The sequence below is a fragment of the Meriones unguiculatus genome, chromosome 2 (assembly GCF_030254825.1).
Source record: "Meriones unguiculatus strain TT.TT164.6M chromosome 2, Bangor_MerUng_6.1, whole genome shotgun sequence".
NCBI classification, from domain to species: Eukaryota; Metazoa; Chordata; class Mammalia; order Rodentia; family Muridae; genus Meriones; species Meriones unguiculatus.
Window position 1 is genome coordinate 85,346,104 of NC_083350.1, and position 26,940 is coordinate 85,373,043.

The window sequence follows — 26,940 nt, forward strand, 5'->3', positions numbered from 1 at the left end:
AAATCATACTGCACACCTTCATTCCACAGTTCTAATAATTCTCTATTACCCCAACTGTAACAGCTTCCTCTCACTAGACTTTATGGACATGCGCCCTCAGAAACGAGTCATAACACTTTCCTTGCCATACATCACGCTATGCCACAAGGCACTGGCTGCTCGCAGTGGTGAAGGGTTGTGCTGAGAAGCTGAGAAAATTGTCCAATAATGAGAAATGAATGGAAAATCACAATTTCTGCTCACCTGCTTGTTCGTCTTAGCAAAGTTGATCCCAACACCCTGCACCATGGGCCCCGAGAAGCCTACTGGACATGCACCACAGCTGAAACCCGGAGCCAGGTTCACGCAGCGCACACCTGGATAGCAGGGATGGTATTTGCACTGGGGAAAGAAAAGGTTCAGTCTATAGCTCTGTGGGGAAAATAACTTGGAACTTTCCACAGCCTATTTTCATATGCTTATTTATTCCTTTATATTCTGTGGGTAAATAGACAAGAGAAAAATTGCAATTTCCAACATCATAGTTACCTGTTGAATCCCTGATTACCCCAGGTTGGGTTGTCCTGTAGCTGTTTACTACACTATGGAAGAGGCTCTGTCAACACTAAATTGCTCTTTAACAATGGCCAGTTTATGTCCTGGTGTCCACATTCTCTCGTATTCTAACAATGTCCTGGCAAAGGCCTGTGTGCCTGCACCAGTCACCAGGGGCCTTTTAGATGACTCCTAGAGCATCAGGTAATCTTTCATGGAAACTGGGGCAGTTAGACAGGGCCCTTCAGGGAGGGCTTGCCTCTCTGCCCTGTCCTGTTCGTGACAATTCCAAGGCTGCCTAAAGAGCCTACAAGATGGTTCTGATATCTATTATTAAAAAAAAAAATTAACTAATGTAAAAAACATGAGCATTTCCTGCCCTTTCAAAACAGGAGGCAAATTCCAGCTCACAGATAAAAACCAGATACAGTTCTGTGGAAGATGTGCAGTGTCAGTTTTCCAACTGAGAGATTCCTAGAGGCCAGCCTAACCTCACACTCTGTGGGAACAGGAAGTTGTCTGAGCAGCCATTAGCCTTTAGGGCCCATGTGAGAGGCGTCTCCCTCCACTTCTCTTTCAGTCTTCTCTCTGGTGCACAGTTTGGGTGCAGCTTTGCTACCAGCTATGGGCGCTGTCCTGTGACTAGACTCGGGCCTGGATGATGGTTCTGCTGGTTTCCTGCCAGAGTTCTGCCTGCTGGCTGTAGAGCTGGCACGCTATCGCTGGCTGCATCGTTGTGTGCCGCGGCTGCCCTCAGGCCTCCCTAACAGATGTGCTTGCAGTGAGGGTCCCTCTGCTCCACTATTTAAGAAGCGCAAAGAAAGCTATCACCACTTCTGAAACAAGGGCCCTTACACTGACCCTTACTTCTCACACATGCAGACTTCTAACATAGACTGTTCAGAGACACAGTCAGCACAGATGTTGGAGGAGAAAGTAGGAACTACAGCAACGTAGCGACGTGGCCAGTAAAAAAGCTGGGAACAAGCTGGAAACACAGAGAAAAGTGACAAGGACAGCCATAATTGTATGTTATGCTTTCTGGCTGCCACTCATTGTGTCTCAGGAATGTCAAGCCTCCGTAAGGCTTCTTTGAAGCCTGGGGGACAACTCAGGCGGCCACTAATACACAGCCTGGCTTCTTGATTCACAGTGGCAAGGAAGAGACCTGGAGGGCCTACCCTGTCCAGCTGAGTATTACCTCATCCACGTCGGAGCAGGTGATCCCATTCCCCGTGTAACCCTCTGGGCACGGTCCACACTGGAAGCCATCCCTGGTGTCCATACAGCGGACACCTCGGAAACAAGGGTTGGAGTCACACCGGCGTGTTGGGCGAGTTGGGGGTGCTGGAGGAGCTATGGGCACCAGCGTGTTTGGGGTTGGGGACTGAAAGCTGAGAGGACCTGCAAAACAAGACCAGTTCAATCCATAGGTTTATTAATTCATGCAGACTATGTAGGATACAAAATGAAAAATGGCTTCCTTATGTTTTTTCCTTTTTCCCACCAACTCCTGTGCAGAACTATGAGAAGCTGCGGTCATGTGACCTCACTTCAGATCCTCAGTCTGTACCACCCCACTCAGAAGGAGCAGGTCACCACAGGGGCACTTACCACAAGCCTGGCATTCGGCAATAGTGTTTCGCAAAAATGACGTTTCCTTGACCTTTAGAAAAAGAAGGAAATGAGTGTAAAGGAATACTCGAAAGCATCCTGTAGACCTGTCCAAGAAAGGTTCTACAGCACTCAAAGAGCCTCCCACTGCCTTGGCCAGGGAGCCTCACTGCAAGCGTGTTCCCTCTTTTCTTCTGACTGAGTCTGGGCTAGTGGGCTGTGTGGGGCTACGTGAGTTATGTCTCAGGCCTACATCCTTCCTGCCCATGTGGGCCAGCCACTCCATCTGCCAGCACATAAAGCTGCTCTGCTCCTCACCTGTTGCCTCAGGAGATCCTTCACCTCTCCAAGGAGCTGGTTTAATTGTGTCATTTGACCCAGGAACTGTCGGTTAAAGTCTCCTGTAGGAACAGCAAAGGTAAGCAGCGGTCAGCCAGTGTGGCTTGGTCCTGCAGGACTAGAATTTAGGGCCTTTCTTGTACATGTTGTGCAAAGCACTCTACCATTAAGTTACATCCCTAGCCCTTGGGCTTTTCTGAGACAGGGTCTTCCTATATAGCCCAGGCTGGTATCAAACTGGCAATCCTCCTGCCTCAGCTTCCTGAGTGCTGGGAATACAGGAATGCACCTCTATGACTGGTTGGATGACATTTCTAAGTGACTCAAAATTAAATGACTCTTTAGATAATCACTGTGGCAAGGCTATTCAGAACCTAGGGTATCTGAATTCAATTTAGGGTGATTTATCTAATTCATCTAACAAAATAATGCCACTGATACTGTTTGTTAGTTGGTCCAAATTTGCAAGTTATAAAAATAAAAGGGTGGGGAGCAAGGGTTGTCTCATACATGGACTCTGTTGCCTACTTTTGGATTCCTTTCCCCTAGATGGGCAAACTGCCAGGCCACTGAGGAAGAGGATTCACTCAGCCATGATGGGACTTGATGTGCTGGGGGACTCCCCTTTCTGAGGGGTAGGGTAGGGGGATGGGGAAGAAGGGAGGTTGGGTCCGGGAGAAGAGGGAGGGGGTGAGGAGAGGATGTAAAGTGAATAAATAAATAAATAAATTTCAAATAAAAGGGCAGTGAAGAGATTCTCTGGCCTGGACTTAGTCCACCAGCCTGATTTGTACAGGGGCCGTCTCTGGGGCCGTCCCAGCCCAGATATGGTTAGAGGCTCAGCCCCTTTAGGAGTCTTGACACTAGTCTGTGTTGATGAGAGTTTACAGTGCACATGGCCCAGGAGCCCACACCTGTGCTTGTCGCAGCCAGGGGCTCGCTCTGCTGCAGGAAACAGTCTTGTAGGCTGGCCACCTGGAACAGCGACCCACGCACCACCAGCTTTAGCTCTTCTAAGACGTCCTGGGAGAAAAAAAAACATGCATACCACAGACCAGTGCCACCATTCAAAAGCCAGAGTGCCTAACAAGAGCAGCCCAATGTGCTTGGAAACAGGCATTAACATCATTTATGCAGGTTCACATTTTCCCATAAGCTTGTGTGGCCCACCTTTTTGACTGAAGCACATGTGGAAATAGCCAGTTGCCAAGGAAAACCCTGGCATCTGAAGGGGGATTTTCTTCACAAAAAACAAAACATAGTATTCTGTGACAGGAACCTCTCAAGGACTGCTGGGAATTTGCGTATAGAATTTAGATGACAGTTTGAAGTAGCTGTTCTTAGTATGTCTTGACTCCAGGTTGTCACAACAAGCTTCTGACTTTCTTGGGCCACAGGAATGAGTGACATTATATTCTATGGTCACTAGGTCACTGTTTCTCACATTTTTTTTTTGTCAGTTTCTCCTTGTTGGTCGCAAAGTCAGTCTCCTGACTCGTTTACCTTGTACTCATTCGTATGATGTGACTATGACAGAAAAAGTTTGTTTTAGCTGCTAATGTGAACTGAACATCATTATTTTGGATTAATTAATCATTTGCAGAGATTTTTTTTAATTTTGCAAGATTTATTCAGCCTAGTAACGAGTACTGTGTTGGTGGTCAGAATGTGTGGTCCATGGAGGCGGGATTTTGGGTAGTTCTGATTTCTATGTCTAGAATGAGGCCAGTTTTTGAGTAACTCAATAGCATGTGGCCATGAAGACCAAGGCTCTATGAATAGACTAAGAAGGTAGAACTTTTGAGAAAATTCTGAGTATAGTTTGTGAGATATTGTCTTGGCTGAGTCCTGACTTTAAGCAACTGATTTATTTGATTGTAGACACCAATATCTAAAATGATCAGTGGCTAACTTTTGACTGCCATTCACTTTTGGGTGATTTGGGGGCCCCTGAAATAAAGCCAGTTATCTTTCTAGACATTAGTTGTATTCTTTATATGAATTAAAATTGTCTTTATGAATTCCTAAAAATCAAAACAAAACCTAAGTGTCCCATAGATTTCAACTTTCTTTGAGTTTCTACTTAATAATATTCCCTGATACACATGAACAGAGTTCTAGGATCAATTTTAGAGTTTTTGTATCACTATCTAAAATGTTACTGTGGTCCTTCTAGCAATAAAACCATTGCTTGCCCCAGCCTCTTTGTAGGCTAGGCATAGACAGCTTATGGCTAAAGCACATAGGATGAAACAGAAAGACAGAAATGTAAAATGAGTATGGAGCCACAGGAGACCGCAACATTATGGGCAAAGAGATGAACATAGTTACTGATGTTTGTGCTGCTTTCTGTACCAGACAGAACTCACAACTCTGACTAGATATAAATGACTTCTAAGGCCAAAGACTACCAGTTCATTATAGGAATCAAAACATTACACAAGAAAAAGAAATCTCTAAAAATTAGCATATTTGTTTATAGTACAATTAAAAACTTCTACCAACACGGCATGAAACAGAAGAGAGATGATCAGATTTTTTTGAGACTACATTGAACAAAGCCATCATTAAGCTTGTCTTTATTTCTGAATGGTTTGCCAATATTTGTGAAATAAAATTTTGTTTCTTGTGCTTCTCAACCAATGGCAGTTCTCAACCATTCTTTATTATTTGCACTAAGATAATAAATAACATTATAAAAGGAGTAAAAATATCTGGTCCTATCAGACAAAAGTAATTTACTTAATTTTTAGCTACCTCTTTTAAACTTTACGAAAAGCCAACTCCAAAGAATCTACTTATTTCATGAGAAACATAAGTTCTCAATTTTGAATTCCTATTAAATGTGAATTAAAAAAATATTGATGCCTAGGCACCAGGCCCTCAGATTCCAATTTACTTTGTGTTGATGGGGCTATCTAACACATGTTTTGCAGTTCTCCATGTGACTCTAAAGTGCAGTACTGGACCAACAGGGATGAGCTGACATTTTTCTTAGCATAGGTCTTTGTACCTTGGGCTATGGGAGCCCATTTTCCACCTTGGAGAATTGTTTGTGGGTTCCTACCTGTGGCTTCCTCTGGAAAGTCCTCAATTCAAGGGACTCTGGGTTCTGGGCAAGGCCAGAAAAGGCTCGGGGGAGGTTGTGCACGGAGTCCACCTGGGCGCAGTCCAGGTAGAGTTCTATGGAGCCAGTGCCTTTCTGCAAATTGCTCAGTCTCAGGAGAATCCTGTGGCGCCTCCCATCAGCCAGCTGCAAGTTGTTGAAAACCACCAAGTGGATCTTCCCATCATTCTTCAGGTAGCGGAGGATGGCTGGAGCCAGATACAGAGCAAAGGTGTTATGAGAGGAGGAAAGATGGCTCTGGGCTAAGGGACCTTCCGGTCGCAGGCTCGACTACTGAGCACCACGTAGGGTGTAGGCACGAACGTTGATTTAGCAGTTTCTGTGGCCGGGTTCTATCCTCGACACGGTGCAGTGCTATCAGGTGATTTACCTTTCTCCTGAGGGTATTTTGTAAGAATGGAAAAACCACAGAACTCTAGCAAACCCAAAAATAAATCCTACAACTTTAATAAAGAGAACCTTCCCCCATCAGAAAGTCAGATAAAATTCATGTACATTCCTAAAGGCATGCATTCACCAACTCGCCAAGCACAGGTGCCCCTGAACACTCCAGGACAATGTGCTGTTCTCAGCTGGCCTCCTAGGCCAACCCTATGAAACTAGAGTATGCACTGGGGCAGCAGTGAAGCTTAGACAAGGGGCTTACTCATGTCACCATCAGGGTAGGACTAAGATCAGAGTGCCAGTGTGATGTGTTCCAGGACACGTCTAGATCTTTGTAGGCATATTTAACACCATTTTTAGATGTAGCACTGTCTTTGGCAACCCATCCCTAACAGAAACTATGACCATGACTTTATTTTATGTTCTCCCAAATGCAAAGCTAATGATCTTATTATATGCACAAACTAAAGACTCATGGGAATTTTAATTTTCTGGCTTTCAGCTCTTTTTTTCTTTCTCTCTCTTCACTGATATCCTAGGACCTGAGCTAAAACATGGTCCTAAAAGATAACAATTTGTGAGTTGAACTCTTTGGATGAGTTTTTGCTAGAAAGACTAAAATGACTTGTTTCCAAGGGTTTGATGAACTTGTCGAGACACTCTTAGGCACACACACACACACACACACACACACACACACACACACAGGAGCACACACACAAATCCAACACATTTATATTAAAAAACAAAAAGTGGAAGCTAGTGTTCATATTGAAGTCTCTGGTGGTGTTGATCTGTGTGATTTGCAAGTAACTTGAAGTGTCTTTCCTCAAGTGCCTCTTCAGCTAACTGGAATCACCAAGACAGAGCTGACATGGAAGCCAGCTAGCCAAGAAACTGTTATGTTTCAGTGTTGCCAAAGAAAATGGTATATTTTAAGGCTTTGTCCACATTACCCTTTCGAGGTTCACTTCCTGCCTCCTCTGACATCTGCTAGCTCTGTTTTTCATTTGACAACCATGTAGGGAGAAGAACTCATCATGTTCTGTGACATGCAATGTCAGGAGGAGTTCTCACAGAGCTCTTTCCAGGCTGTGTGCTCACCACTATGTGCTTCCTGTTAGAGGGGAACTTGTGAGATCTGGGCCCTCTATGGCAGTGCAGGGCTAAGTCTCCTGAATATTGGTAAGACTTAGTACAAATATTAAACATGGCATGAAAAGACAGGAAATAATGATTGCAGAATACACACAAGGAGACATTGTCCCTCTTTTCTCCCTATCTTCCCCCTCTTCCCTCCTGAGTTTGGGGGTTCTAGGTGTTGACTCACTTCCCCTGAGAAGAAAATGAAGATATGTTTTGAATCTTGCATGCAAGAGAATCTTTCCTCTTTTCCTCTTTTCTTTAACCTGTATCACAGGTTAATTTAAAATGATGGCTGCATGGCTTGGAATTGGATGCATGTACAGTAACAGAGAGAAGAAATCGAAAGCAAACATAAGCAGCACTTCACTTCTTAAAACTTCAATTCCTTCTCTACTCAGAGCAGTTTGCAAATACCTGGTGTTTTACAAGCCAATAAAAATACCACTTGTCTATTAAACTTGAATTAGGTCATGCACACTTTTAGCCAAAACACCATCATTCTAGTTAGAGCTACTATTTATCCTCCCTGTATTAAGAGTTTAAGAAGACAGATATGCATTTAAGATGCAGAGTTAAAACAAATGCTCTTGATTTTCCTCCCCCAAACTAAGATTTCTGTGGTTTTAAAAAAAACAAAACAAAACAAACAAACAAAGTAAAAAACAAACCTCTCTTCGGCGCCATTTTAACAGACCTTTGCACATGGGTCATGGCTCATTGTCATAACTGAATAGTTGAGATGAGTTTTATAAACATACCCAGTGGAGCAAATGCTGTGAATATGAACTTTCAAAGAACAATTAAGGCTGCTTTTAAAGCTTTCCATGTAGATAAAGGCTGACAGTGTGGCGCTTTCCCGTCTTCACCTATGCAACAAGCCTGCCTGTGTGCTCAGACTGTCCTGAAGAAGTGCCATATTTCTGCCTTTATTTTTTCGTGCATATGCAACAAAGTCTCCCAAATGACACATTCCCTCAAGTGCCTAGGACTTGTGACAAGGGGAAAAAGGGGGTTGTGGAAACTTTCACAGTGTCTGCTAAAAAAATTATCCAAGTGCTTTGACATTTACCATTCTTCATTCTTGAGCCAATGACTTTTGTTCTCTTATTGCTTTCATTTTTCATTTTTCTCTTTTATGGCAAACTTCCTACCTCACTGCCTCCATACTTTTATACTATATCCTCTGAGCCCTTAGTCCACCCCAGAAGGGAGTTGGGGAAGTCAACTTTTCCTCATCAGTTGTCACAGAGACCCTCAAACAGCACTGAGTTTTTAGTCTCTGGAGACCCTGCAGCTGGCTTGGTGGGTGCCTCCAGACCTTCCCAGAATGCACGTGCTCCCTCTTTAGAGAGCTGCCGGAGTTCAGAAGCCAGCCCCTGACCCCGGAACACCACACCTCTGCCAGGTCAGCTCTCAGGGGAAAGTTCCCTGGGTACAGCCTGTTTCTCCAGCTACAGCAGTCAGTTCCCATGGCTGCACACCAGTGTGACTCTCCACTAATCTTGCTGATGTTGGCAGATGCCGCTGTGCACTTGCTTCTGCCTCTATCTGCTGTGCCCATGGGTTCCTCTGCTAGAACCCTTCCACCATTGGGCCTTTTTGTACAGTTTTAAGACTGGAAGACTGAGGTTCCTCTAGGATTATCCTGATTCCATTCTTGCCTGTTTACTTACTTAGTAGCTTGTGCTTACTTAAATGCGTATGGATGTTTTGCATGATATATGCTATGTGCACTAATTTGCACTTGGTACAGGCAGAGTTCTGAAGAGGGTATCAGATTTCCTTCAACTTGAGCTACAGACCATTGTGAGCTGCCAGTTGGGTATTGAGGGTCACATCCAGGACCTCTGTAAAGAACAAGAGCTCTTAACCACTGAACCATCGCTCCAGACCCAATTCCTCCTTTTTAAAGCAAGCACACTGATAAGCAGATGAACTCTTCCAGTGGCTCCTAGTGATTTCTGGTCCATTCTAAACTCCTTATCCCAGGACTGGCTCCAACCTGATCATTGCCCTAATTTCCTTCCACACTCTGAGTCTATTTCTTCTTCACAGTCTTGGTATCTGAAAGGAACCTTATGGCTGTTTGTTGTTGTCACCCACAGTCATGCCTTAAAAAACAAAAACAAAAACATGGAGGACTTTTCTCTGTAAGTCTAGCCTATCTGTGTCCTTGACAGTCTGAAGCCTGTTCTGATGTCACAGGGTGACAATTGCTTACCTGTGTACCAAGTGACATGGGACCCAAGCTGCTGAGCCTGATTAGATGCCCTCTCAGTGGCTGCTATGAAAACAAAGCCACAGAACTAAACCCAAGTGAGGAGGTTTTGAAGTTCTGCTATATTGGGAATGAATTTTCCAAAAAGTGCTTTGGAAGAAATGGACCTTGTAGTAGAAATGTTATATCATACCGAATTTTAAAGTAATGAGGCAGGGTGCCGGCTTTAAAAACCTAGAAACAATAGCACTTTGTCTGCTTGGGCAGATATTTGAGAGTGACCTGGCTGCAGGAACGCAGGGAGGTGGCATAATGGCAAATGACTTTACTCTTTAGTTCTTGGAAGTCTCAGATGAAAACCACCACTGCCAAATTGCGTCATATTTTAAAGTTATTATAATTTCAGAAATGCCTTCTTGCTGTCGCCCTCACTGTGCTGACAGATTCGCAGATGCATTCATGATGACCAGTTGTCAGAATTTTTAACTGGGACTCCAGTCTGGGATGCTGACAAGAAAGGTGTCACCATGCAGGATATTAGAATGGCTTCGAACATGCTCAACCACATAGTTTCTGCAAAATACTCATTTGTATGAAGATCTTAACACCTGTGTTACTAAGAATTTGACAGGTCATTTGCACCAGAAACACTACCTCTTGAAGCTAAAGTTCTTTAACATACATTCATTAAAAAACAACAACAAAAACCCCTCTCAAACAATTTATATGTACCAGACACTATAATTCCATAATTTCTACAAAAGGCTGTGTCACTATTTTATTCATCTTGCATATATGGAATCAGTTACCTTTGGGGCCCTGCTGTAGTGCCTACAAAATGCTGTGGCAATACAAAAACAGAGAAAGTCCTGTCTTATCTCTGCTGAGAAAGAGCTCATAACCTACTGAAGAGTCTTGTATGCAATTTAAGTACCAAGTGAGGTACAGTTACTACCTCTCTTTACTAGAAATCACAAAGTCACCTAGAGAAAAGTATGCGATGGTGTTTAGATGGATCTTCGGTGTTCAGGATTTTGGTATTTGAGACGGTATGGGACATGTAATGGGGAGAGCTCAGGGCAAGCACAAAAGGGCAGAAAAAGAAAGATGACATGAGTGGGCCGGAAAGGGATGGTACTCTTTCTAACGGAAGCACGGGCTGCAGAGAAGGCTATACTGAGGTACAAATTGGCCAGCACAGTTGAGGGTTATGCGTAGAACCTGGAGAGGTAAGGCAATCACATCTCATTCATTTGGGAATGGGGGATACCATAGGCCTTCGCGGTTGGGTGTACCTTGACCAAAACTATTTAGTGAGTGATAATGAAATGGCAATGGGTAGGGTGGCTTGGAGAAGGGGGAAGAACTGAAGCAGAGAGTTTACTGGCAAGCTCTTCTACAGTCATCAGTCTGCAGTCACTCTTTGGTTCATTCCAGGTTCATCTGAGATCAGCGGGCCTGTTCCCCAGGGTCCCCATGCAGTTATCCTCCAGTCCCCAGGTTGGGTTCTCTAAGTCAGCAGAAAGACATCTGGATTCCTTCTGAGTGTGGAAGTGTTTTCTTTGCAAACTATCCAAAGGGAGAGCAGCCAAGCTTTGGCCAGTTGAGGGATGCTGGAGACCACCATGCAGGAAGGCCGCTCTCTCACTCAGACCTCGACCATACAGGGAGGCTGCTCTCTCAGACCTCCACAAACTATGTCAGCAAGGTTACCACTAAACAGTTCAACAAGAAGTCATGCCACATACCACACAACACCTCTTCTTCTTGGACCTAGGAACTCATTGCTTCTTTACTTTCATGGCTGCTGCTCCTTTCTAGAACTTTGGCTTTGGCAATGATGGCAAATATGTGTACCTTCCCTGTTTTTCTAGAGAAACAACTCTATATGCATTATTCAACTCTCCAAGCTTTAATACTCACAAAATGTCTCTTTACTCTCTGAGAATTCTCATTTCTGAATTCCTGCAGAACACTTTTTGTTGTTTGCATTTTTTCTAAGAATCATGTCTTTTCTAACAGGCTGGCGGGTGAGGTATGTTGGTTAATTTTCCAGTGCTGTGAAAAAAATGTCTGACATCAACAAATTAAAACAAGCTGGTGGACTGCCTCACATCTGCAGAGGTCCATGGGCAGAGCACCATGATGGGGAGCATGAGGTAGAGCAAAAACTGATCACTTTGGGTCAACCATAAGAGAGAGAGAGAGAAACAGAAGTCCTGAGTCTCTATGTCCCTGTCCAGGGCACCCCCCTCCCCAGTGACCCACCTTGCTCAGCTATATGGAATGCTCTTCCAGTGGCACATGAGCTTAGTATATGGGCTTCTGGGGGACATTTAAGATTTAAACCATAGGAGGGAGGTTGGGAAGAGCTTACTGGCGCAGTGCTTGCCTAGCGCACATGAGACCTTGGGTTCGTTGTCCAGCACCAGAAAACAAGTGAAGGTTTCAATCAGCTGTTTCATCTTTTCTGTAAAAGGTCGATCATCTAGAACTTACAGTGGCATGGCATCGCTTCTCTTCAGAGGGAACAGTAACAAGCCCTTTGCTCATTTCTGTACATGCTGTGACTGAATGTCACTTTGGCTTTGAGAGTAAATGGGAAGAATCGATTCAGGGAGGATTGTTTCCTGTGTTCCCTGGCATGATGGTCTACACAGACTGACCATTTTAGAAACAGAGGGAGCAATGTGGCAAATAAGAAAAGCCAGGGTCGTTTTATGGTCTAGTTATCATATTGAACTGAGCAGGAAAAAAAAAAGTCTTTCAATGTCATCTGAAATAGCTAAAAAGTCAGTGACTAATTGAACAGACGTGAACAGAATGGGGCTGCTGTCTCATGGAGGGTAAGTGTTCCTCTTAGCGTGGAAGGGAACAGAGGAAAAGCAGGAAGGGCTGGTCTATCTGCTCATCGTATCCCAGACTCCATTACCTGAAGACTCACATCACCTTGAGACTCACCCAGGGACAGGCCAAAAACAACCATAGGCAAGTGTGTTGGAGGAGGGAAGCGGGGATAAGAATGCAGCTTAAAGGAAAGGATCCATATCCCACTCTTTTAAGCTTTTTTACTCTACCATTCTGTGCAAGCAAAGGTTTTCCTCTCTCAGCCTGTAGGCTTAAGGGTTCAAGTATGAGTACATCTAAAAGACACTCAGAAACACTAGGAAGGGTCTACTTTATAAAGCAGGCTGAAATGAATATAAAATCCAGTTAGGAGTCTCGGCTCTCCTCTCTCAGAAATGCTCAAAGTGGCAAAATATGTATCTGTCACATTCCTTAATAAACAGGAACAAGTGTTGTCCCCAGGGCATGAATGGAAAGGAAGGGGTGAAATCCCATGACCTTTTTCTTTGGGAGCCATTTCTCAGTGCAGATAGCAACTACCTTTGACAGTAAAACAGATGGCAGGTAACAGTGAGAGACTGGTACACTGAGGTGAATCAGGCTGAGAACCATTCGTTCTTCCCTGCTGCTTGGGGTTTGTGGTCTTCTGGACGGCCAAGAAAACACTCCCCAAGCTCCGAGTTACATGCTCAGCCATGGCATCCAAGGGAACACAGGCACAGCAAGGTGGTCTCACATTCACCCACTGAAGTCTTAATCCCCAGTGTGATAGCATTTGAAGGTGAGACTTTGGGAGCTAATGAGTTGAGGCTGTGTCCTGAGGATGGGCCCTCTTTATAGGCTTCATGCAATTGCAAGAAGAGACACAGACAGCTTGCACTATCTCCACTGTGTGAAGACACCATGAAGAGATGACTGTGTAAGACAAGCAGCACACCTGCCTAGAACTTGGCCTTAGACTTGTCAGTCTCTAGAATTATGAGAAATAAATGCCTGTTGTTTAAGCTACCTACCCTGCACACTGATGAAAGCCAAGGGTGATAAAGGCAATGTGCAGTTGTCTTAGGCTCATCCTTTCTGAACCAGTTTCAGACTAACATGAGGATGAAACCTTGTCAGAAGGCATCTTAGTATGGAAAGAGAGGACAGGAATATTTAAGAGTCAAAGGAAGGGATGGAGAGTTGTGGAATGCTCTTGCCCAGGCATGGCAGGGTCTCTGTATTTTTGCACTCTCAGTAGCTGTGGTTACTTGAATAAGATCTGCACAAGACTAGGCTTGTCAATATTCTGCCATAGGTTGGAGAAGGCTTCACAAGGATCCAACACTTCCCAAGGATCTATGGGTGGTCAGATTTAATGGTGGCTGGGGTAGGGAGAAACAGCTTCTTCAGTAGTGTGGCCACTGGCGGTTACATGCTCCTGTAAATAATCCTGTCTAACTCTAATTAAATGCATTGCCTTACAATAAACAAATGAACAAGCCTCTCAAAACATGAGAAGAGGATGGGACAAGAGAGGGCAATTTGGTGGTGAAGACAGTGAAAACACATTCCCTACATGTATGTTAATGCCACAATGAAACCTCATGTAATATGATAATATATATATTGGCCATAAGCAATTCTTCATTTCTCTCTCCCAACTACCTTCATACAGGTAAGTATGAAGAACATGGCATCGAAAAGGAAATGAGCAAAGGAAAGTAGACCCTAAATCCTGGAATAGGAAGAGCACTTCATGAAAGTCCTGCACGTTGGCTTACCTTTGTTCAAACGTCCCATCACAGTGAACTCAAAGTATTTGCTGTTGTCGTTTGAGGAGTAGAGGCCAAAGATGGTGGCTGAGCTTTTGCTCTGCAGCTTGATGGTGGAGATTACGTAGAGTTCCTGCAGTGTGGGATCTGTCAGGACTGGCTGCAGGGAACCCGGGTTCAACCTCTGACTAGGAGATGGCAGAAGGTCAAAGACTAGAGAGATGAGAAGCAAGTGTGTGATCAGTGAAAGACTGACTTTGGAGCAAACAATTTTTGTTGTTATAAGTTGGTGGGGGGAGCATTTGACAATAAGCTACAAAATAATGTGAAGCGTCTTGCTGCCCCTCCCCTCCCCCACATTGCCAAAATCACCAGTTCTTCCTTGTCTTAGTGGCTGGACATTTGAAGCAGAAGAAATATAGCCCAATATTTATTGCTACAGCCCTAAAGAGAAGCCTAGATTTGCAAACACAAAATTGGATTTGGCTGAACAAGTGGCTCTGAAAATGTCTCCTAGGAAAAACACTTGAGGCTTAAAGCCTCGTGTTTCTCTCAGGTTCTCAAGCAGCAAATTACACTTGGGGTAATTTGGGGTCCTTTATGTACCTGCTGGACCAGAGCCAATTGCAATTTCCAGTTCCATGACAAGACAGGGAAAGAGGCAGAACCCATGCATGCGGTGGTAGGAACGGGACCCCAGTGTGACTTGCCACTTTTGTGACAGCATCTGCACTTCTCCTGTATTTCTGTTTAAAAAAGATCCCGTCGAAGAACCAAAACAGTGCATCCAGAGGGATGGAGTTGGTCTACAAACAACAAAGGCTGCATTTGTATAGCTGTGAATTGTTTTACATCACTAGGCAGCACTTCCTGGCAAATGCTTCCTAAGACTCACTGAGGTGCAAAGGGTTTGTCCAGTGCTGAGTGTCCAGTGACAAAGCTGATGGGGTGTAACACTGACACTCAGACTGAAGCCTAATGTGTACGGATACCACTAAATCCTTCCCTGACTGGCGGGAACTTCAGCACTGGGAGCTATCTCTTGTCTTCAGTAATCTGGTTATTAAAATGGTGAGCTCTTACAAATCAGCAAGATGATAAGCATTCTAAACAGAAAAATTGGCAAGTCTACAGAAAAAGAACCACAAATGGCTAACAGGTACATAAATAAATATTCATATGCTCGTTTAGTATTGAAGGAATTGCTAATTAAAATAATACTATTTTGCTATCAAATTGAAAATGTTTAAAATACCTAACACTGTAGAAGAGAGTTCAGGGTATTCTTTCATATTCTGTTAAGTAAAATTTAAATTAGTAAAAATTCTCTTTTCTCTGTAGTGGGGATTGAACCCAGGGCTTCATGTTAGGCATGCTCTCTATCTCTACACCATGTCTTCAGGCCAAATCGATAGAAACATTCTGAAGGGAATTTAATTAACTGTATCAAAGACTCTGAAACACAAATGCCCCTTGACCTAGCAATTCTATTTAACGAAATGTATTGGAAGGAAATGATAGATAAGGCAGTAACAGACTTAGGTACATGATATACCATCACTTGTGATCCTATAGCTTCGTTGTAGAAGAAATTGGGTGAAACTAGGAAAAGCAGGGTTGGGAATACTGAAGCTTTCTTGACTGAGCACTTTGCCATGAAAATGTTAAGTGTCCTTAGCAAAGAATGACTTTACAGTTAAAGCAATGCCTGGCACCAATCAAAGCAACCCATCAGGTAAGACAGTAAATATGATATCAAAATACCAGAGACAATGTTAATGTCCTACATTACAAAACTGACTACATTAATTTTGGTCTATATTTCTGAAATGTAGTTATATTCATACAGATTTAGAAAAATGTTCATGATAAAGTAAAAAAGTTATAAAATTATATATATGTGCAATATGTTATCTTCAGTGATTTTTTTGTTTAGACAGATTTGGAACAAAAGTTGATTCAATAACATCTTTACATTAAAAGTAGCTATTTCTAGACTTTATAATGTTTTTTGTTTACTTTCTTGCAATTCTGATTGTTTGTACAATGAACAAGTATTACTTTGTATTAAAAAAATAAATAAATAAAATTTCTAAGACAAATAGGAGAAACCCTAGTTTCTCAAGTGTGTTTATTCTTTTAAATACATAATTTGTTTCCAAGCTGGATCTATGCTGTTTCTTTTCCCTAGAAGCTCTCACATAGTAGTGAATTTAATACGAGATGTGTTGAAAAGCAAAACAGCAAATGTATCCTCCTAGCATTCCACATTCCCAAACTACAAAAACAGCTGCTGACTATTTACTTCAAATGGGGAAATCAAGGTCTTTAATCTCTAAAGAATTGAAAGCTTATCATTCCCACCAGTGAGAAATAAGGTTGAAATAAAGTGATTTGTCTGAAAACTCTGTTCTAGATAGGGCATCTTCAAGAAAGAGACATAAATTCAAAGTTAGAGAACTGTATTCCAGACTAAATTCCTCGTGGGCCATGCCGGCTCCACTTCCATCAGGCCTGGGATTTAACTGGCTTGAGTCTGCATGGCTAATCATCAGATTCATTTGCTGTTCTCTCCAGAGGCTGAGCTAGGGTTAGTTTGCAATGACTTTAGAGAGGATTTTGAGGAGGAAATAAGCTACCGTTTCCTATTAATGCTATTACAGTTCAGTAAAAGTACCGGAGTCAAACACTAGCCTCTAATGTTACAGGTGAAATTTCCACACTGATAAGCATGGAAATTGCATACGTGCTAATTTAGGCTTAGCAGCCCAACTCGGAGGGAAAAGGAAATAAGTGAATTAATCCAGTTGAGCTGCTGATTGCCGACTTAAGTCTATAAAAGAATCTACCAGAAACTTGACTTAATCAGATGGTCTCCAGCAGATGCTTTCGGTTCTATCACTTGAGCTCAAGTCTCTACAGAACTGTCAGGCTTAAGACGCAGAATTCGAACCTAACTCAAGCCAGGAAGTTGTGTGCTCCAATGTCAAGAATTTATATAACAGATAGTATTATATAACAGAAAATACCCTCTCAGGATAAGAAAATGTTTGAAGTGTGTGTGTGTGTGTGTGTTTAACTTCCTTTCCCATCTTCTTAGAAACAGGCACAATGTGCAAGACCATAGGACTCCAGTACTCCAACCCAAACCGAAAACAGCAGGACGGTCCTGGTTGGACCATTCGGTGACACGGGTGGCCACTGTGGTGGAGGGGAAAACGGACTGCCTCACAGGCTCGCATTGCCCAGCTTCGGGCAGAAAGCATTTCATTTACTCCACCTGGGTTTTGCTTCCACTCTTCCCTTCCCTGCAGCGCCGAGAAGGCCGTGTGCAAGCCCGCCAGAGCCCCGGCATCCTTCCTAACTGCAGTAATTTCTTCCCTGTGGCCTTTACAAGAAATGCTGCTTAGCCCTGAGTGCCTTCTACCTGAGAGTTATTTCAAACCTCTGTCAAATTTTTGATTTTTTTCTAAGAAAAAATTAAAAAAAAAGAGGTTTTCTAAGAAAACCTCTTCACAGAAAAAGATCAATTTCTGAAGAGACTCAAGAGATCAGGTAAGTCCTGGGGGGAAGTTAGTATAAGGAGCAAGCTCAGGCAGGCGTGTGGATGAACAGCTGTCACAGGGCGCTCAGGCTCTGCTGGGAGAAGGGCTGCCGGGACAGACAGACAGACGCTGCTCCACTGCTCATCCCTGCCGGAAGACCAAGAACCCTGAGGCACATTCTGCAGTGAATGCTGGGAATAAATTTGCACCCTCCAAACTGTAGTTTAGGGAATTGGCCCCATGGTTGGGTAACGGACTTGGAGAAAATTCTAGACTTTCCTCCTCACTTCCAGGTCACGACGTACTTCCATTCAGACCCCAGAGGAACCGAGAGGTGCGGGGCAAGGCCACAGGAGCCCCGGGCAGAGCAGCAAGAGCGCAGAGCTGCCCCATCTGGGCGATCACAGGACAGCGACAGCCACCTGGGTGCAGAGGGGACCCTGGGTGGCCACTTACCCTGGGGGGCGGCCTGGGCGCCCGCCCGCTGCCACGGCTGCACAACCAGGTACAGCAGGAGGAAGGCGGTCGCGAGTGGGGCCGACATGGTGACTCCTGCGCTCCGCGGGGCCTGTGCGGGCGGCAGCCGGGGTAGGGCGCTGTCCGCGGGTGGGTCCGCGAGCCGAGAGCAGCGAGCGGCGCAGGTGGCGGGCGGGCAGTGCGCAGCCGTCGGAGGGGCGCTGGCCGCTGGGCTCCACCGCTGCAGCCCGCGCTTTATGGTCCAGCTGTCCGGAAGGGGGGGCTGGGGGAGGGCCGGCTCCGGGCGGCCCCCTTGGCCAGGATCCCCCATTTGCCGGGAAGAGCAGGGGCGGCGGGAACCGCGAGCGTGGGCCGCAGAAGGAAATGCTGGTGCGGAGACCAGACGGAATGGAGCGAGGTGGACAGTGGGAAGGTGTGGGTGGACACGGGCGCGCTGAGGAAGGGAGGGGTTCTAAAGAGAGGACAGGGTGCGAGGATGGGCAGAGAGCGCCACGACGGAGGAAGCCAGTATCCTGGCCCGCTGGCCTTGAGCACCTCTCTCCTCTTACATTTCATGTTTTCTAGAGAAACATCGCTTGGGCATATCTTTAAAGTCTCTGATTGTTTTCCCAACTGATCCCCCACAGTTCTGCTTCCCGTGGTCCAGGGGGCAGTAGGATTTGTGTATTTCTACAAGCTTTTCTTGAGTACTTGAAGTGATGAAATTTTTTTCCATCAAGTTGTGAGATACAAAGAGTGACCAGTGAAAAGGGGTTTTGTTGTTTTGTTTTGTTTCGTTTGATTTTGGAAATAAGCACAATCAAGGCATCCATGCAGACAGCGACCCATAGACTGAGACGCCTCGAGTCCTTGCTGATTTACTTCAGGCCCCTTTGCAAAGGTGCTCTGCACCCTTGGGCCGCTCCCTGCTCCCAAAAGGTTCCTTCTGAAGGTATCGGGCTAGGAAGACCAAGCAGGGGCACCCAAGTGACCCCTCTTCCTCCCAGGGAGAGCCTTCCGAGGAGAGCATGGGAAAACCACCCGGAAAGCGGTGGTAAGAAATCTCCCCATGTAACAATCTCCACCAATGCAGAGTGCCCTGCAAACTAGTTCTCGTCCTATCTTGTCCTGTCTTCTTCTTTGAGACAAAGAATTCCATTTGTAGAAGCCATCTACCCCAGCTGGATGCTTAACCCATCCTGTTCCCAAACTTGGCCGAATGATCCAGAACCACTTCCAGCTGTGTGTATAGCTAATGACCCCGAGATCTGAGTTGTCCTCCCAGCAGTCTTCTCCTGGGGGTCTAATAGAGGCCTCTTTGGACTTTTCTTTAATACTGTGCTATCTAGTGCAATAGATGGAATGGGTCCCCACATGCCTGCCAATTAGACTTGAAGACACACAAAAGGGGTGGGCCTGTGCAGCTGTAAACAATGAGATAGATCCGACCTGGGAAGCTTTAGGTCCCCAAACTGTGTGTCAAGATTAGAGGGAGCCCAGCGCTCCAGCCCATGCTTTAAACAAAACAGCTTTGCCTTTAAATGCTTCATACAATTCATTCAGAGTAAGCCTCAAAACGAGTGTGTGAATATTTACAAGTTTGAGAGCCAATGTTCATTAGCTTTCAGCTGGTTAAGTGTATTAAGGATCTTCTTCAGCAGATTTACACACATACACACACACACACACACACACACAGGGCACCCAAACCACAAAACCACAAGTAACAAAACTTGTAATGGTACATCCCTGTAATCCCAGGGACTCAGGGAGCCGAGGCAGGAGAATCATGAGTTTGAAGTCAGCTTCAGCCACATAGGTCAAGGCTAGCATGTATTATATAATGATACCTGGGGGAGGAGGGAAAGAAAAAGAAAAGGAGAGAGAGCAATTGTTATACTGCTTAACACCATAGCTTACACTGACACAAAGTAAGGCCACTCCCTAAAGGAGTCAGCGAGCAGGGCCACAGTCTGCCCTGTGAGCTTCTGTTCAGTGTGTCAGTGCCATCTCCACTCATATCAAACGTCGTTCCTCGGCGGGCTGGCCAAAGTCTGGGTAAAATGGGAAAGGAGAGGGCATAAGAAGGTGGAGGGTAGATTCCTTACAGCTCTCCGAGCCAATGACTCTGTGATTCTTGTGGATCAGATCCACCACAGACCTGGATTGTATCCTGTGGCTATTTTCTCTCCACTGCCCCTGCCCATGGTTCCCTGTTTGCCAACTCACTTCTTCATTATTAACCATTTTCCTACACTAAGTTTTTCCTACTTAAAATATCTAGAGCACTTCCTGTTTTCCTCATGTGGCTAAGACTAAACTCTAAGCTATTACAGGGTTGTTCTGTCTTGTTTTGTTTTGGTGAGTGTGTTTCACCATTGTGTTTCACCATAGAATCTCTTTCTCTTAGCAGGTTCCTCAGGAAACAGCTTGCACATGTTAGCACACCATACATTTTCATTGAACTTTACCAGTAGGGATAATGGAGACAGAAAGAATAAAAGGACATTCTCAGAGCCTAACTAAATTATCTGTTGAGACCCTGCACTCTCAGGAAGCTGAAAGCATGGAGGGGTCTTGGGCACTTTCTCTTCATGTTGTCATAATCAAGAGGAAGTTTGATTATAACAAAGTGTATTATACTGAGAAATCTATGACAGAGGCAGGAGTGCAGGCAGGCACTTCTACAATGAGCAAGTATGTGGTGGAGAGATGGGAGAGAAAGGGAAGCGGGATGGTTTATGCGCTCTGAAAAGAAGAGGAACTGGAAATTTGAGGGTGGAGAGAGGGGCTGGAGAGATGGTTCAGTGGTTGAGAGGGTAGAGAGAAACACTCTGATATGAGTGGCCTGTGCTGCCACCTGAGGCCCTGGTGATGCCCAGGTCCATGTTCCCACCAAGGGTAATGTCTGGGCTCATAGCTCTGCAGCAGCAGGGACCTATGTTGATGTTTGTGGCCCATGTTATCATGAAAGGCCATGCAAGACGTTCCTAGTCTGGGCTACCATCTGGGGCCATGTTGATGTCTGAGGGATGCACAGAGCTTGCCCCACCCCTTGCCTGGGCCCCCGGGAGGTCTGGCCCTGGTGGCTTGGGTGTAGGAGAGCTGGTGGGCTGAACAATTCAGCTACCACCCAGGCCCAGATGCAGGGCTTTGAGGCGACTCACCCCTACATCTCCTCCATCTATGGTCTGAGCACATGAAGGGTCAGCTCTACAGATCCAAAGCAGCAGGACATGACACAGGGCAACAACAGGATATCAGAGAGGAGTCCCTGTGAGGATCCAGAGGCCTCAGACCAGACCACTCACTCGGTACAGTGAACAATGTGCATTTGCAAGTTAAGCTGTTTGACACACTGACACATCGCAGCTTCCACAGTGAGATGCTTTATTTTTTATTTTATCTTTTGTTTTCTTTTTGTGTATAGGTTTCGAGGATATGAGTGGAATTCGGGTGCATGATGTGAAATTCACAAAGAATCAATAAAAAGTTTTACAACAGAAATCTATGGCAAAAGAATGAATCAGTTCTATGCTTATATTTTTTTGTTATAATATTGGTGGTTCCAGCTGGCTCAGTGACACACACCTGTAATCCCAGCAGAGACAGGCATATCTTTCTGAGTTCAAGACTAGCCTGGTCTACAAAGTGAGTCCAGGACAGTCAAGGCTACACAGAGAAACCCTGTCTCAAAACACACACATACACACATATGTATGTATGTCCTTTTGATTATGACAACATGAAGAGAAACTGCCCAAGACCCTTCCATGCTTTCAGCTTTCTGAGAGTGCAGGGTCTCAACAGATAATTTAGTTAGGCTCTGAGAATGTCCTTTTATTCTTTTCTGTCTACTGGTAAAGTTCAATGAAAATGTATGGTGTGCTAACATGTGCAAGCTGTTTCCTGAGGAACCTGCTAGGAAAAAGAGATTCTAAAAAATGTGTGTGTGTGTGTGTGTGTGTGTGTGTGTGTGTGTGTAATTCATGGTTCCAAAGAAGTAGATGAGAGACCTCAGTGCAATACTGGAAAATGCCAGAGAACATCAGCAAATGCTTTTAAGATATAAGCACAGGGAGGATTCTGTGAAAAGGAATCCATGGCGCAGCTCCTAGAATGGACAAAGAGGATGGATGGAATTCAAAAGCCACTGCAGAGCAAAGGAAATAACCACCAGAGTGGAGAGACAGCCTACAAAATGGGGAGAAATGTTTGCCAACTGCACATCAACGGGAGTTAATATCTAGGATATAAAGAGAACTCCAAGAATTAAACATATTCTCTCTTATATATATACACATCATCATCATCATCATCATCATCATCCCATCAACAAATGGGCCAATGAACTGAACAGACAACTTGAAATAGAAAACCTAAATGGCCAGCATGTAAGTGAAAAAGTGTTCAATATTTTTATTCAAAACAGAAATGAAAATTAAAATGTCTTTAGACTCCAGATCACCCTAGTCAGAATGGCGACCGTCAATAAGACTTGACAACAAATGCTTCTGATGTGGGAAGGAGGAACAGATGCGTGTGTTTGCTGCCACACTGTTCACAACATCAGAATGAAACATCTAGACATCTACCAACAGATAAATGAGTAAAACCAGTGGGATACATATACACAATGGAATTTTACTCATCTGTGAAGAAAAGTGAAATAATGAAATTCAGGAAAATGAGTACAACTGGAAATCATTATGTTAAAAAGGAAAAAAGAAGCCAGGCTCAGAAAGAAAAATAGAATGTGTTTTCTGTTCCATGTGGTACCTAGATCTAAAATGTGTATTTGTGCATGTGTGTATGTGTGTATCCATGTGTGCATGTTCATATGAGTGTGTATGCTTGAGAGAGTGTGCATGTACCTGTGTGTATAAATCTGTGGTTGCACTTACATTGAACTTTATCCAGTTATTTTAATAGCATCTGAATTTATTTGTTTAATTTTTCTAACATCAGGCTCTGAAGCCCTGCGGATCAGCTCCTGTAGTTTTGAAAGCACCCCTCCCATTACAGTGTCCCATGCTTAACAATGATAGAGCCTAGCACTGGCTTCTCTTTCCGAACTCTGTAACCTTGGATGATGCTATGGCAATGCCAACAATCCATGTGTATATGCAGCTTTTTAGAGAAATGGTTGGTGTGCTCAACAGGGGGTTAGCAAAAGCACTGCAGTGAGATGTTTAAAAGGTGCTGGCATGGTTAGGTCTGCTTGCTGTTGACCTGTGCCAGACTTGTAGAGACCAAGTGACAGGGCATGGCACCCCTTTAGGCTAAGCTAGCCATGATCTGTGAGTGCTGACTCAGACAAGCAAATAGGTCCAAGCAAGGTCAGCACAACTGTCAAGCCGTCCCCACATGGGTGTGACAAACATTTTTCTTTATCAGCCATCGATGCTGGGTAGTTGGTTAGACAAGGGCTCACTGTTGCACACTCCTTTCCCACAGTATGCTGTAATGCACAACATGACTCAGTTTTTAACGTTTGCAGACAATTTCAACTCTATAACTTTCCTTTCATTTAACCCTGCATCTAGGCAAATATGTAAAAAAGAGTGATCCATCCCTCAGTGACAGAGGTTCCAGTGTGCACAGTGCAGGCTCAGGTATGGGAACCCATCCTAAACATCACGCCCACATTGTCAAAAGAACCCCACAGCCATTCTCCTTTTCCTGCTTTCTTAAGTCACTTCTAGACCAGGGTGGGAGCTCACATCACTCTTCCTGAAAGCCTCATCAGGCAAGCAACAAGCATTTCCATTGCATCCTGAGCAGCTTGGTCCTGAAAACCTGACTGGAACAACACATGCGTGCTTGCATACATGCACATATGCACACACAAACACACACACACACACACACATGCACACACATACACGCACACACATATACACGTGTGTACAGGGTGGGGGCAGGACCTATGATTGTGGGGCCATGCTCAGCCTGATGGAGGGTACCTACTATGCAACAACTGGGAACCTCAGCACATTTATGTGTACAGCACAGGAGGAGGGGTTGCACAGTCTCAACAGGAGATCTCTGTAGGACCATAATCTCAGGCTGTAAACATCCTGGAGAAGGAAGATGCATTCTGGACACTCTGTCAGTATTTGCACATGGACCAAAGGAGGGCTTCACCGTTCTCATAGGCCTGAGGCACTGGTGTGCTGGTCAATAATATAAATTCACTCAGGACTCCCTCTGCTCCTTACACATCTCAAGCAAAGCTGGACATCAGCATTGACCTTGACAGCCACACCCAGGATGTGGATGGCTGCAATGTTTCTTCAGAAGTGGGAAAATCACTCCGCACCACTATTTGACACAGCTAAGCAGATGCTTCAGACACATTTGTTCATTGATACACGTATAAAGTTACCATTACTTATGCCAGATTTATACTTGAATTATTGAATGGATTATAAACTATTAACACAAAATGGATAAAGCTAATATGTTTTACATTCTGCTATGTGATGACATTTATACACAGCACTGAGAGCATGTGGATGCTGAATAGGAATATTTAGTTGAATGTTAATAATAAAGGAAGGGACTTGATGAAGTGACAAGAAAATAGCTTTTCTAGAAACTATTTAGCACAAATCATGGTCCAGTGAATGAAGAAAAGGGCTTTTGATAAGTATGCAATTAAACATAGATTTTTTTTCCCTCCAGAATTTAGAAAATGCTTTGTTATAGCAATTAAGCACTGGAAATAGGGAAACAGAGAAAAAAGGATGTAAACATTACTCATTTTCCTTCTCACCGGGGGTCTTGGCGGACTCCACAGAAGCTTGTCATTAAGCTTCTTTAATATGCTTTACTAAATTGTGTGTAAAATGCCTTAGAAAAAGAGCCTGAGCTGCCACTGTGAGCCCATCTATTCAGTTAATAAATGTGCTCAGAGTCTGACCACCAGCATTCCTTACATTAGTCCTCTTGTTCACTAGGCCATCATTAATCCATTCACATGTGACTTCCTAGGCAGTAATAACAATAATGTGCTAGGAACGCCCTGGGGCCAGGTTTCCAGATGTTTCTGTTAAAAAAATGTGGCAGAGAATGTCAGTAGGGGATAGAATGATAGCTCAGGATGGTCTCAGGTTTGTTAAGTAGCTAAAGATAGCCCTAAACTCAGGATCCTCTTGCCTCTCAAGTGTTGGAATTACAGGTGTGTGCCAACTATGCACTAACTGAAGTAAAGAAGCCCAGATTTAGGGTCTTTTTATTTTTTTATTTTTTTGTCTATGTTGAGGTTCAACCAAGGCAGATGTTGTAAGCAAATGAATAGTATATCGTTTGGGCTTTTAAGGATATATTTAACCTAACTAAAGGTACTAACACCTGAGGGATTTTAGAAGCCAACGGTTTGATTGGTGCTAACTACGAATGACCCTCTGTCTCCCTAAGGGGCTTAACTGTTTTTCCAACTCTACATTTGAAAGTTACATAATTAATCAAAGTATATAATTATCAAATGAATGTTTGCCAATTCAGCATGGAATTAATAATTAACACCATTTTCAATAATGTTAACACAATCAATACCCAGCAAGTAGTTACTATGCATCTATCCAACAATTCACTCAACTTCTGTGGACACTCTGTGGGAACGTGCCAAATGCTATTAGGCACAGACACACGTGGACGAACGGAGCATAATCTCCAGCTCATGGTCGGTTTAGGCAAATGGCTGCTGCAAGGAGCACACAGGCTACAGAGGAGGCATGCCAGAGAAAACAAGGAGGCCTGGAGGAGGCAGCCTACAGCTGGAATGAGTTGGGAAGGTATCCCCCAAAGGGGTGACTTTTTTTAATTTTTTATTTAACTTTTATTAATTACATTTATTCCTTTTGTATCCCCCCATAAGCCCCTCCCTCCTCCCCTCCCGGTCCCACCCTCCCCCCCTTTCTGCATGCATGCCCCTCCCCAAGTCCACTGATAGGGGAGGTCCTCCTCTCCTTTCTGATTTTTTTTTTGTTGTTGTTCTTCTCAATGCAGTTTATTCAGGAACCTTGAACAATCTTCTGACCCTGGGGAAAGCCAGCCCACAGCTTAAAATAGCCTCTGGGTAGCCAACCCCAGCGTGCCTCGTGGGCAATGCAGATAGATCCACATATGCGGAAGCAAGGTTGCATCCTCAGGTGACAAGGTAGGGGAGACCCTTGTAAGCAAAGGACATGCTTGTCACATAAAGACCATAAAGACCATGGAGGGAGATGTACAAAACCTTCCTGGGCTTCTGACCTGGGTGCCATTCACTGAGTCAGGGAGTGGGTGGTGAGTGGCTTTGCCATGTTGAGTTTAGGGAGTGCTTATGCTCAGGCAGAGGTGTCTGTCTATGAGGTGTTCCATGTCATGGGTCTGTGACTAAGGAGCATCAGTAATTAAACAGCAATTAAGAGCTCTAAGTGTAGATGGGATAACTGAAGATGAGCGAGTAAAACAAGAATAGGATTATAGGGGATATTGAGGATCCCCCAACATTGGGAGGGCAGGAGAAGCAGCAGTGACTATGACAAAAACTGCCAGGGAAAATCTGAAAAGTGGTGTCAGGGAGGTACTGTAGTCAAGCAAGATAAGGAATAAACCTATTTCTGGATGGGCCCAGGATAAAGCTAGGTTGCAGAGTGTGTGCTCAGCTTGAGGTCCTGGGTTCCATCCCTGGCACCAAACAAACAAACAATTAATAAAAATTAAAATACGAAAAATTAAAAAAAAAAAAAAGAAAGACCTAGAGGGGACAGGAGCTCCACAAGGAGAGCAACAGAACCAAAAAATCTCCACCCAGGGATCTTTTCTGAGACTGATACTCCAACCAAGCACCATGCATGGAGATAACCTAGAGCCTCTGCACAGATGTAGCCCATGGCAGCTCAGTGTCTAAGTGGTTTCCCTAGTAATGGGAACAGGAGCTGTCTCTGACATGAACTCAGTGGCTGGTTGTTTGATCACCTTCCCCTG

At 44.3% G+C, this 26,940-nt stretch overlaps 1 protein-coding gene and 1 long non-coding RNA gene across 2 annotated transcripts in view; one reads left to right on the forward strand and one right to left on the reverse strand.

Moving 5' to 3' along the window:
* The window catches only part of Thbs4 (thrombospondin 4), a 37,304-nt gene extending 18,915 nt beyond the window's left edge, over nt 1-18,389 (reverse strand). The window contains exons 1-8 of the mRNA XM_021657657.2: nt 17,965-18,389; nt 13,973-14,176; nt 5,555-5,802; nt 3,402-3,510; nt 2,467-2,549; nt 2,149-2,200; nt 1,736-1,938; nt 244-381 (exon numbers count right to left, since the gene is read on the reverse strand). Of these exons, the coding sequence (XP_021513332.2) occupies nt 244-381; nt 1,736-1,938; nt 2,149-2,200; nt 2,467-2,549; nt 3,402-3,510; nt 5,555-5,802; nt 13,973-14,176; nt 17,965-18,295 (1,368 nt within the window). The 5' untranslated portion in view covers nt 18,296-18,389. The remainder of the gene's footprint in view (nt 1-243; nt 382-1,735; nt 1,939-2,148; nt 2,201-2,466; nt 2,550-3,401; nt 3,511-5,554; nt 5,803-13,972; nt 14,177-17,964) is intronic.
* The window catches only part of LOC132652407 (uncharacterized), a 39,668-nt gene continuing 29,842 nt past the window's right edge, over nt 17,115-26,940 (forward strand). The window contains exons 1-2 of the long non-coding RNA XR_009589945.1: nt 17,115-17,518; nt 17,802-18,013. This is a non-coding gene — a long non-coding RNA (uncharacterized LOC132652407). The remainder of the gene's footprint in view (nt 17,519-17,801; nt 18,014-26,940) is intronic.